The sequence below is a fragment of the Ochotona princeps genome, chromosome 4 (assembly GCF_030435755.1).
Source record: "Ochotona princeps isolate mOchPri1 chromosome 4, mOchPri1.hap1, whole genome shotgun sequence".
Taxonomy (NCBI): domain Eukaryota; kingdom Metazoa; phylum Chordata; class Mammalia; order Lagomorpha; family Ochotonidae; genus Ochotona; species Ochotona princeps.
In genome coordinates, this window is record NC_080835.1 from 48715091 (window position 1) to 48728153 (window position 13063).

Consider the following 13063-nt stretch of genomic DNA (forward strand, 5'->3'; position numbering starts at 1 on the left):
TAATAAATAAATTGAGTATAATGGGCAAATAGAGAAAATTACTTAACACCTAGAAAACCAGACTCCTCCAAGCACACATGGAATCTCAATGAAAAATCATGGCAATATTCCAGTCTATGTCATAAAGTATCAATAAATCTCAAAGAATAAATATAGAGCCCATTTGGACCATAATATAATTAAGCTAGAAGTCAATTTAAAATATATATTATTCTTTACTTTTCAAAGGTTTTGAAAGAGACCAGATTAAACCAACAAAGTAAACAGCAAATGGTGAATATAAAAATGAAACATTTCTATATATACATAATAGAGCTATATATAGATAGATCTTATATAAAGCTGTCTGTTAGAATCCACGGGAATTGATTCTAGGATCTACCGCAGATATTGAAACCTGAAGATGCTCAAGTTCTCACATGCAACAATATTTGCACATAACATATGCATATCCTATATGCTTTTTTTTTTTTTAATTGGAGAGTAGGAGTGCTTCTATCCACTGATTCATACCCCAAAGCCTGCAAAGTCAGAGCTATAGCAAGAGAGAGAAGAAGACAGAAAAACAGAGATCTTCCATTCATGGGATCACTCCCCAAATGGCGACAACAACCAAAGCTGGACCTGTCTGAAGCCAGGAGCCAGGAGCTTCTTCTGAGTTTCCCACATGGGTATAAGGGCCCAAGGACTTGGGCCCTGCTTCGCTGTTTTCTCAAGCCATTATCAGGAAGCTGGATCAGAAGTGGATCAGCCAGGACTCAAGCTAGCATCTAAGTGGGATGTTAGCATCACAGCTAGAAGGTCAGTCTGCTATGTCACCATGCTGCACCCCCCTTCACATTTTCAATCTGCAGTTGTTTGAAGTCATAAATGCAGAACCCATGGAGATAGATGGTTATCTCTCATGAGTATATGTGTGGGTGTGTGTGTATATATATATAAACACAATGAATATTAAAAGAATGCTAAATTCTTTGTAAATAATGAAAGAAGATAATCTCTGGCAAAATTAATCCAAAATAGAGAGAAAGAGCACATAAGAAAATTTTTAGTAAAACATAACTTTCCAAGATTCAAATAATATGAAATTAAAGCCTAAAAACGAAAGAAAATCAGGCCCGGCAGCGTGGCCTAGCAGCTAAAGTCCTCGCCTTGAACATGCCAGGATCTCATATGGGCGCCGGTTCTAATCCCGGCAGCTCCACTTCCCATCCAGCTCCCTGCTTGTGGCCTGGGAAAGCAGTTGAGGACGGCCCAAAATCTTGGGACCCTGCACCCGCATGGGAGACCTGGAAGAGGTTCCTGGTTCCCAGCTTCGGATTGGCGCAGCACTGGCCGTTGTGGTCACTTGGGGAATGAATCATCAGACGGAAGATCTTCCTCTCTGTCTCTCCTCCTCTTGTATATCTGACTTTGTAATGAAAATAAATAAATCTTAAAAAAAAAAAGAAAGAAAGAAAATCCTCCAACAAGAAAAACACTAAGTCCACATTGCTTTGGAGTTCAGCTCCTCAAACCGCAGCAAGTTTTTGTTTGCCTGTTTGTTTGTTTTAAGATTTATTTTCATTGGAAAGGGAGATTTACAGAGAGGAGAAACAGAGAGAAAAACCTTCTGTCTGTTGGTTCACTCCCCAAGTGGCCGCAATAGCCAGAGCTGAGCTGATTCAAAGCCAGGCACTTCCTCTGGGTCTTCCACAAGGGTACAGGGTCCCACGGCTTTGGGCCATCCTCCACTGCTTTCCCAGGCCACAAGCAGGGAGTGGGTAAGAAGTAGAGCAGCTGGGGTATAAACCAGAACCCATAATGGATCTCAGCATGTACAAAGTGACGATTTAGCCCCTGGGCCATCGCACCAAGTTCTATAGCAAGTTTTGAAGAACAGATTAAAGTATAATCCAAAGTCTCAGTTAACAGAATGAGGATACACTCCCTAAGAGGAATGGGCTGTGGGCTTCATAACAAGAAAGAAAGCTACTGAAAGCAATTTGCCAAGTGGCCATTCTGACATCTTTATACAAAAGATGGTCTTTGACATTTCACTTTCCTGGACATCTTGAATTCCTACTACAACTCCCTCCTGAACAAAATCATGGTGGGGCTCTGGCAACCTAAATCTGTGTAACAGGCAAGTTTAAGTTCCACAAGTCTATTACTGATATCTGCTCTGTGCTGATCCCCCTCAGTGAGCAGAGAACAAGATCAACCAAGGACCATTGAAAGCATAGATTCATCATCAGTCTTCCACCCCACAACTGACATCATTCATGAGCAATATGAATCACCTCTACTTGATCAGAACTTTCTCTACCCTCATAGTCTTCCCCTCCGCCAACACACACACTTTTAACCAACCCAGAGTATAATCAGAGTTGGCAGAGAGATCCAGCAGACAGGGCAATCTCCCCTTGGACTGTCATAAAACAGACTCCTCTTGACTATGCTCATCAATGAGTACAAGCTTGTAGATAGTTGCATGAATAACACCTGTCACAGCAGGGCAGAATAAGTGGCTCTCTGTTCTACATGGCTCTGGACCTCCATCAGAGTGGTTGGATAGATTAGACACTGAACCTGTTAATCTACAAATTAAACAATATGCAAAACTAGCATTTATGGCAGTTGCTCTGGATCATCCACATAGATGTCATTAAGCTATATATAGGTCAATTTCGACCGTAGATATTGTAATTTAATTAGAGTGTTATTTGCAGGCAGAATCGCAGGCACAAATCAGGAAGAAGATTAGATCAAAGGTTAACATACTGCCGGAAGCTGCAATAATGGCCTTTTGTATTAGAAACAAATCATTGTTGACAGATGTTCTAAGTGGAGTTGTCATTAGTCATGTCCTTTGAATTTTCTTTCCCAACATTTTGGGGGTTCCAATCAAACTCAGGTGCACCTGGGATACACCCATTCATTTGCAAGGATTCATTACAGTAAAGAGTTCTGTTTCTTGCTTACAAGGCATTTATTTTTGCATTTATAAGAACCAGTATCTATCACACCTCCAAAATCGCTGACCAACTTGAGATGAAGGCCATCGAACTATATTTGCAGGACAGTACATTAGGATGTCTTCTCAGAGCATTTCTGGTCTGTTTACAGGAGTGACATTAACCTGAACTCTTTGTGTTGACTAGGGAAGACAGACAACTTGTTTTGCTTTAAAGACCAACTATAAAAACATTGATAATCACATATCCAATGTGCGCCTTTTTTGGAAAGGTACTGCATACTTCAGAATAATTTAAAAAGCAAAATATCTTGTTACGTAGTGCTATGACTATAAACAATCATCAAAGGAATTTTGCCCATTTTAGTAGGATTCTATGTTTACTTATCACTAATTACTATTTGTATAGGGAACCCACAAAAATGTCTTCCATGGAAATATATGTTTTCAAAAAGCAAAAGAAACATAGTCATTGCGTTCATGTTTAAGTCTTTCAACAGATGCAAAAGCAGCTGTGTTTTGCTAGTAGTCATTCCATTACACCGCTTAATCTCAAGCAAATATGAAAATAGAGGCAGACTTAAATACTCACGAAGAAATGTCATTTCTGTACATCTGTGGCATCACAGTATTAAATCATGAGTTTCAAGCTTACTTTTTGCGGTGTCACCCTTGCTTAGAACAGAAATGGGATTTAGAGCTAAGGAAGAGTAAATAACAAAACAGTATTCTTTCCTCCTCCCATTGAATTTTTTTTCCCAGATATGATAGCCACATACACTAAAATAAAAGCAACCCAACAGTGTCTGAGTTCACTTCCCACTTCTATTTTCAATTTAGTTTTCTAATACACATTCTGGGAGGCAGCATATGATGGTTCAAGAACTTGGATCACTACCACCCACATGGAAAACTGAGATTGGGTTTCAGTCTCCAGACTGAAACCGATCCAGCCATGATAGTTGTGAACATTTAGGAAATTAATCAGTGGATAAAAGATCTATCTGCTCCTGTCTCTTTGCTTTGCTTGCTTTCTTTTTGTTGATGTTCTTGTTTTTCAATTTTGAAAGGTAGATTTACAGAGAGGAAAGACAGAAAGAGCTTTGATCTACAGGTTCACTCTCTAAATGGCCACAAAAGCTGAAGCTAAGTTGATCTTAAACCAGGAGTCTCGTCTGGGTCTCCCACAAAAGTGCAGGATCCCAAAGCTCTACGGCATCCTCCACTGCTTTTGAAAGCCATAATTAGAGAACTGGATGGAAACTGGAGTGGCTGGTACACAAAATGGCACCCATATGGATGTCAAAGCTTGCAGGCTGAGCATTAACCAATTGAGCCACTTTGCTAGCCCTCTCTGCTTTTCTAAAAATAATATTAAGTATTCATCTGAAAGGAAACAAGCCAATTTTTCAACTGCTGATTTACTCGCCAAATGGTTATAACAGCCGTGGCTGGGTTAAGCCAAAGCCAGGAAACAGGAGCTCCATCATAAGTGGTCTCCCACCCATGGAGAAATCCAGGGGCCAAACATTTGGGTCATATTACTCTGCCTTCATAGACACATTAACAGAAAGCTGGATTTGAAGTAGGGCAATGAGACTCACATGGGCTCTTCACATTGGGATTCTGGCATCAAGGGTGGTTACTTAAGCTGTTGTGCTATAATGCTAACCCTTTTGCCTTTCAAATAAGTAAAAACTACTAAAATACATACACACATTCATACATATTCAGGAAAGTATGAAGAAACTCTGATGATCTTAGTGCTGCCATCTTTGAGCACTATGACTGGGTTGTAAAAATTTTAATACTAGCATCATTTGAACATAACACTAGTAATATTTAATAAAAATATCAATACTGGCATCATCTGAATAAACAACAACTTGTACCAACTGAGCCCTTTTTCAAATAGGCACTAAGTCTTTTAAAAATATATACGTGTGTGTGTGTGTGTGTGTGTGTGTGTATAAGAGAGAAGGAGAGACAAGAAGAGACGAGCGAGAGCGAGAGCAAGAGATCTTTCATCTGCTTTTTATTTCATAAATGGCCTCAATGGCAGGGACTGGACCAGGTCAAAGTCAGGAGTTGGCAACTCTTCCATATGTCCCTACGAGTAAAGGGGTCCAAGTATTTAGGCCATTTCCTTCTTCTTTCTCAGGTACATTAGCAGAGAGCTGTATAGAAAGTAAAGGATCTGGGACTTGGGCCCGGCAGCAGTGGCCTAGCAGCTAAAGTCCTCGCCTTGAACATGCCAGGATCCCATATGGGCGCTGGTTCTAATCCTGGCAACTCCACTTCCCATCCAGCTCCCTGCTTGTGGCCTGGGAAGGTGGTGGAGGACGGCCCAAAGCCTTGGGATCCTGCACACATGTGGGAGACCCGGAATAGGTTCCTGGTTCCCAGCTTCGAATTGGCGCAGCACTGGCCATTGCGGCTCACTTGGGGAGTGAATCATTGGACAGAAGATCTTCCTCTCTGTCTCTCCTCTTCTCTGTATACCTGACTTTGAAATAAAAATGAATAAATCTGAAAAAAAAAAAAAAGAATCTGGGACTTGAACTGGCACTTAGATGGGATTTCAGCCCATGGTTTAATTTGCTATGCCACAATACTGGCTCCAAGACAGGCACCATTCTATGTACATTACCTGTGTTAATACTGACAGTAGTATGAAATGGTAAATGTTGAGACCATTATTCTGGGGCCAGTGCTGTGCCACAATGGACTAAACTACCACCTGAGTGCTGGTATCCCATATGAGTACCACTTTGAGTCTTGGCTGCTCTGCTTTTGATTCAGCTCCCTGTTAATGATCTGAGAAAACAACGGAGGATGCATCAAGTGCTTTGGTCCCTTCCACTCATGAAACTTCCAGGGATGAAACTCCTGGCTCTGGATTCAGCCTGGTCCAGCCCTGGACATTGTAGCCATTTCGGGAGTGAACCAGAGGATGGCAAACTTCTTCCTTCCCCCACTACCTTCTCTTTCCCTCTCCCTGTCTCTAACTCTGCCTTTCAAATAAATAAACAAATATTTTTTTAAAAAAACGAGGGCAGGCAGTAACTATAATCCTTTTAATGAATAATAGCTAAGCAAATTAGTTATGTTATTCCAAAAAGAAAAACTCACAGAAACACACAGAGAAAATAATAAATGAGGTCCAGTGTGTGGCCAGATAGAGGATACACACAGAAATCAGTAACAGCCTCTTAACTAATGACAAAGAGAAACTATTCTGAAAGTAAATAAAGTACACACGGAGTCTTTAGAAAGCTTACGGCAAATGCATATTATGAGAAAGTTTTCCAATGATTACGTTATTTTTGTACCAAAACAAACCTTTTCTCACATTTCCTTTTCCATGAATTCTTTTGAAGCACCTCTGTACATGTGACAAATACTGACCAGTGGCAGCACTGTAGGTACAGCAACAGAGCCTCTGTCCTTTTGGCACTTGTATCCTGGTACAGCAGGCAGACAATAAATAGAGACAAACATGAATGCTATAGGCCAGAGGGTGATAAATACCATGAAGAAACATAACAGGATACGAACATAAAGTAAGGTGGGGATGCTATATTAGCCGGACAGAGCCAGGGAAAGCCTTCTGACACACAGAAATCAGAGCAGAAACCTGGGCACATCTGGAAGGGAGCATTCCAGGAGAGGGCCAGCAAGCACCAGGGCCAGTGCAGAAGACCAAAGTGAGACAAGACCAGGGAAAGTGAAAGACTTGCAGCCACAAAAGGCAGCCAAGGCCAGATGACATCACGAATTGCTCTATATGATGAGGACTTTAGATTTTATCCTAAGACAGAAAGCTACGGAAGAGTTTTGTTATTAGTAACACGATTTAATTAACATTTGGGAGATTGCTCTGATGCTCCATGGAAGTGAGTCTGTATGTAAGAAGGCAAGAACAGAAACAGGGCAATCAGCAGACTTTGTATCAATCTGCTAGAGGTCTGATAAATCCAGAAATGAATGCACACAAATGAAGACCAAAAAACTCAGATTGAGACACATAAGCCTGAATGAGAACTTTATGTCCTCTGAAAAGACTCAATGTTGAGTTTTTTCCCCTTATTTTGTCCCTCATTAAGAGCTGACATTTCATAGTGCTTACTATGTGCCAGATATTACTCTAAGCATCTTACACGTGTTAACATAAGAAACCCTCTCAAGTGGGTACTATTATTTTTCCCACTTAAGTAAGACTAAACTGAAGCACAGAGCTGGAATCTGAATTAAATTTGGCTGCAGTATTCCTCCCTACAAATCAGCAAAGGACATGTCGCTTAACTGTCTCAGACTTTATTTTTTTTTAAATTTTGTTTTATGACACAGTTTCATAGGCTCTGTGATTCCCCCAACCCCTCCCCATGCCCTCCCCTCCATATTGCTACAGTAGTACAGTTCATGTCCAGTCATGATTCCTTCACTGTGGGCATGGACCATGCAGACAGTCCAGCATCTTATTGTCCAGATAAATTCAACAGTTTCATTGGGAGACCATCCCTGACCTGAAAGTAGAGCTGGCAGAATATCATCCCCGCCAATAAAAAGTCACTACACAACTTCAGCAACAATTTACAACATCATGAAATTAACTGACATGGTACTGAGTGTCCAATATGTTAGAAAATGCAAGTTCTTTACCACTTTCTGTGACTACCTCATTGACATTTCAATTTTAGTTTATACACAACTGGCTGCTATACACCTTAAAATGTATTGTTATAGGGTCCTATTCAGCTGTCTTGTGTCTATTTTCATTTTTATATTCAGCAGCTTATACTATTCAAGTATGATTTTTACTGAACTTCACGAATTTTAGGATAGTCCAAACAGGCTTCTAACTCAAACATGCCATATGTTAACAATTGAGGAGCAGAACAGTTTTAGGCGGGGTGTGCAGAGAAATCTTCAATACCTTAGTGAGGAGTAACTAATCTTTATGTCCTACCTAGTAAGGTATATGTGAGTCTAAGCTGTTTCCTGTCTGTTCTAAGCTTTCCTTATTGGTCTCTGTCTATCTGATCTAATTTTTTTTGGAGGGGGGGGTACTCCCGAGTGACCCTAATGGTCATTGCAAGAGAGGGTGGGGATCCAAAGTTGGAACTAAGTAAGGACCAGAGAAAGCTCCTCTCCCGAGTCCCGAAGGGAGGAAGGATCTGGGCTTCTTCCATCCCATGTGGTAGATTCAAGCGGGAATGGATGACCTCAGAGTTCTTGGCCTATGAGGGCACTCCAATTCCCCATGGTCTCCTTGGCAGTTGGGATGTAGTCCTTGGTGCCCATACTGATAGTCTTTGGTGAGGATCTGGGAGTCTCCAGGGTTGGGATACAAGCCTCCTCCTGTCCTCCTGCTCCACTTTGGGGTCCCCTCCTGCTCTGTGCATATGACCTCCTGTTAAGAGGCTGTCAGGATTGCTCTTGGATCCCACTGTATGTTTTTGTAGTTTTTGCTAATGTCTAATGCAGATCCAAGTCTGCTGTCTGTAAGTTACCTGTTACAATCTTGATAGGTTATACTCAACATCTTCCTCACACACTCTAAGAAGGTGGAAGATTTCTCTGCTCTCCTGACCCATTATGGAGTAACATAGGGTTTTAAAAGCATATTAGGCTTTTCAGTTATTTGATATAGATCATAAGTAGTCTGACTTTCATTGATTGTTGGTTCCCTGGTTACATCTCAATATCTTATTGCATGTGATACAGGCTGTTTGAGGTTGTAATGGAAAGCCAGATATACATAGAGGAGGAGAGAGAAAGAGGAAAATCTTCTGTCTGATGATTTGAAGCTGAGCTGATCAAAAGCCAGGAGCCTCCTCCAGGTCTCCCACCCAAGTACAGGGTCCCAAAGTTATGGGCCATCCTCTACCACTTTCCCAGGCCACAGGCAGGGATCTGGATGGGATGTAGGGTCACTAGGAAATGAACTGGTGCCATATGGAATGAGTGCAAGCAAGGACTTTAGTCACTAGGCTACTGTACCAGGCTCTCAAATGTCTTAGAATTTCTTTCTTTCTTTTATTTTTATTAGAAAGTTAGATATACAGAGAGGAGTAGAGAAAGAGAGAGATCTTCTATCCACTGATTCACTCCCTAAGAGTCTGCAAAGGCTGGTGCTGAGCCGATCCAAAGCCAGGAGCCTGGAGCTTCTTCCGAGTCTCCCACATGGGTGCAGGGTCCCAAGGCTTTGGGCCATTCTCAACTGCTTTCCCAGGGTACAAACAGGGAGCTGGATGGGAAGCGGGGCTGCTGGGATTAGAACCAATGCCCATATGGGATCCTGGTACATGCAAGCTGAGGATTTTAGATGCTAGGCTACAGAGCCAAGCCCTAGACTTTCTATGAAACTTTCATGTTTATTTTAGAAAGAGAAGTCCAGGGAGCCCTTCCAGATGGAAGCTTCCAGGATGGAGGACTAAAAACATGGAAGGTAGCTGGTGGTATGATGTAGTGGGTTAAGCTGTCACCTCTAACACTGGAATCCCAGATCAGAGTGCCTATGTAAATCCCCACTCACCCAACTCCCTATTAATGCATTTGGGAAGGCTGTGAAGGATGGACCAGGTACTTGGATCTCTGTCATACACTTGGGAAACCGGGATAGAGTTCCTGACTCCTGGCTTAAGCCTGGCTCAAGCTTGGTTGTTGCAGCCATTTGTGGAGTAAACCAGCAGATGGAAGATATTTCTGCCATTCTGCCTTTCAAATAAACAAATAAATCTTTTTAAAATGAGGCAAGAAAGAAGTAAGAAGCACTTTGTGTTGGGAGATCAGTAGATTAGGGATCCTCGAATTCAACCAACTTATAGCTAAGGTCCCTTCAACATCATAACGATCTTAGATCCTGAACTGCTAATCCTGCGCCCAGGCAAGGCCTCAAGGATGCAGTTATATAACCTGCTTTCAGAGACACAGAGGATTGTGGTAGACGCTCTACCATTTTAGGGATTTCTATGTGGAGAACTAAGAGGCAAAAAGAGGCACTGACCCTAACAAGGGTAACTTCTTCCAGAAATGTCTCACTCACCCATTAATGATTCAAAATTGTCAAGATGTCAGTTTTTCTCAACATGGTCTATAGATTGAATGTAATCTCAGTTCAAAATCCAGTGAGTTATTTTTTAGATATCAACAAACTGATTCTGAAGATTATACGGAGAGGTAAAAGACCCAAGCTAACCCACACAAGAAGAAACGAAAGTTGGAAGACTAACATCATTTGGTCATTTTCTTTGTTTTTCTTAAATTTTTGTTTAACTTTTTTTTTTATTTTTAAAAGTGTTTTATTTATTTGGAAGGAAAAGAGAGAAACACAGAAAAAGCTCCCAATCACTTGTTTATTCCGCAAATGTCCATGACTTCTAGGCTGGACCAGGTCAGAGCCATGAGCCAGGTACTTTGTCTAGCTCTCTCATTTAGATGGTAGGGACCCAAGTACTTAAGCCATTACCTACCACTTCCAAGGTGCATATTAACAGGGAGCTGGATAACATGATATGGTTTTTTTAAAAGATTTTATTTATTATTATTATTGCAAAGTCAGATATAGAGAGAGGAGCAGAGACAGAAAGATCTTCTGTCCACTAAATCATTCCTCAAGTAATCGCAACAGATAGAACTGAGTCAATCCAAAGCCAGGAGCCAGGAACCTCCTCCAGGTCTCCCACATAGTACAGGAAGCCAAGGCTTTGGGCCGTACTTGACTGCTTTCCCAAAGAGGGAGCTGGTTGGGAAGTGGGGCTGCTGGGATTAAAACCAGCACCTATATGGGATCCTGGTGCGTTCAAGGTGAGGACTTTAGCTACTAGGCCACTGTGTGAGGCCCAACATGGTCCGATTTCAAAACTTACTATAAAGCAACAATAATAGTGTGGTATTAGCAGAAGAATTACAGAAGAGATCAGTGGAACAGAAAACAGAGCCCAGAAATAGACACACATAAACATAGCTGTATGATCTTTGACAAAGGAGAAAATGCAATATGAGGAAAGATTACTTCTCATTAAGCCCTCGCCAGCATCCAAAAGCTCTACTAGAGTCTCACTCAGTCTCCTCTCCTACCCTAGCTGGGGGCTCAGAAGTGCTAACCTTAGCCTACCTATATATGGCTTTCACCTCAATGGACATGAGTCCCTCGGAGCATCCATCTTAGCCTCTCAAATGAGCACCAGGAAACACCCTCCTGACTTTCTTCTCAATAACTCACCACAGACTGTCATCTAGAACAGGATATCCCAATCTGTGGAACCTCTGGAAAGCAGGACAACAGTCTGGCCTCTCAAGGGTTCTTTTGTATACTGAAAACTTGAAACCCTGACAGATGACAGCTAGAACATATTACAGTGGAAGAAAGAGCATGAAGAAGCTATAGGACAGAGACAACCTCTCCAGCCGATGCCCAGGTTCAAATACCCAGAACCTTCTGTGAGTCAGATATACCACTGCAGAGAGATCAAATACCCAGAATGTACTATGAGTCAGATGTACCACTACAGTGAGAGCTAGGGTATTACTAGAGTCTAACCACACTAACCTCATATCTTCCTCCCCTGGTTCCTCCAGCCAAGCCTTACACAGCAAAGAGCAAAGTCTCAAAGCAGCACATCCTTTGCAAATAAGGCTGCTAAACTGTGCTAGTTAAGTACAGATCTGGAGCCTTTTGGAAGGATTTTCTTTAAATTTTTTTTTTAATTTTTTATTTGAAAGACAGATCTACAGAGAGGAGAGACAGAGAGAGACAGAGAGATCTTCTAATCCACTGGTTCACTCCCCAAATGGCTGCAATGGCCAGAGCAAAGCAGATCCAAAGCCAGGAGTCAGGAACATCTTTCAGGATTTCTTAAGTGGGTATAAGAGCCCAAGGACTTGAGCCATCCTTTGCTGCCTTCCCAGGTCATAAGCAGGGAGCTGGATCAGAAGTGAAGTGGTTGGGACATGAACCGATGCCTTGGAAGAATTTTCAACAACAAGTTTGTTATCATCAATGTAGGCTTCAGCTGCCAGCGTTGGGGAGATTAATCAGTCTGAGCAACCCACTGACGATTCTTTCCAATTAACCACAGTGTTGCTGGATCTTTTCTACCAAAGTTCCCTACTGGTGAAGGCAAACACTAAAAAAGCAAACAGTGGAGTTGGAAGCTTTTAAAATACAACAGCAACCACAACAAAATGCATAGCATAGCAAACATTGTAATCATTACATGATTCAATACAAAATTACCTCCCACTTCTAAAACACACTGGAAATTAGCTGGAGAAGGGAGCTAACACCTGCCTTAGTTGGCAAAGTCTGCTAGATTTTGAGTTTCAGCTCGGCTGTAATTAGCCAAGATGTGCTGTGAAACATTTACAACAGAATCAATATCACTGCACACAAACTGTCTCGCAGCCAGGATCTAAACTGTGACAGTGACAAGCATGCATGTGTCTCAGCAGAGAAACATCCAAACCATCACACCAAACAGCACAGCTCTACAAGTCCTTAAAGACATACATAGAGAGAGAGAGAGAGACAGAGAGAGAGGGCCGGGGAGGGAGGAGAGAGAGAGGGACAGAGAACACGAGCATGTACAACAAAACTATTTAAAAATAAATTTAACCAGGAGCTTCTTTCTATTCCAGAACATGAAAATAGGATGAGAGAAAGTTTCTGGCATGTGGTATGAAACATTAGCCGTTGAGCTTCCCTTGGCACACCTGCAATGATCCCGTCCATCTGCTCCAGGGCAGCTTCCAGCGCATGACTAGCATCAGAAGCCATGATTCCTTTGTCTCCTCTTCTTACTGGAAATTCAAATACAGAACAAAGGAAAATTACAGCGAGTTCATTATACACACAAGGCAGAAAACCCTCTCCATCATCATACAATGAATGTACTTTCATAAGGAATCCTACTAAAGGGACTGGCGCAGTAGGCCAGCGGCCAAAGTCCTTGCCTTACAAGCACCAGGATCCATATGGGTGCCAGTTCTTGTCCCACTGGCCCCACTTCCCATCCAGCTTCCTTCTGGTAGCCTGGGAAAGGAGTTTGGGACAGCCCAAAACCTTTGGAACTGGCACTCGCATGGGAGACCCAGAAGAGGCTC

At 42.0% G+C, this 13063-nt stretch overlaps 1 protein-coding gene across 7 annotated transcripts in view; it reads right to left on the reverse strand.

The window, feature by feature from the left end:
• Positions 1-13063, reverse strand: part of PPFIBP2 (PPFIA binding protein 2) — a 164003-nt gene that overhangs the window by 114336 nt on the left and 36604 nt on the right. For 6 of the 7 annotated variants that reach the window (XM_058663441.1, XM_058663447.1, XM_058663445.1 and 3 more), the window contains exon 2: positions 12674-12760. The exons of the other annotated variant lie outside the window; for it this stretch is intronic. In XM_058663441.1, coding sequence (XP_058519424.1) covers positions 12674-12737 — 64 coding nt within the window. In that variant the 5' untranslated portion in view covers positions 12738-12760. The remainder of the gene's footprint in view (positions 1-12673; positions 12761-13063) is intronic. 7 annotated transcript variants of the gene reach the window in all.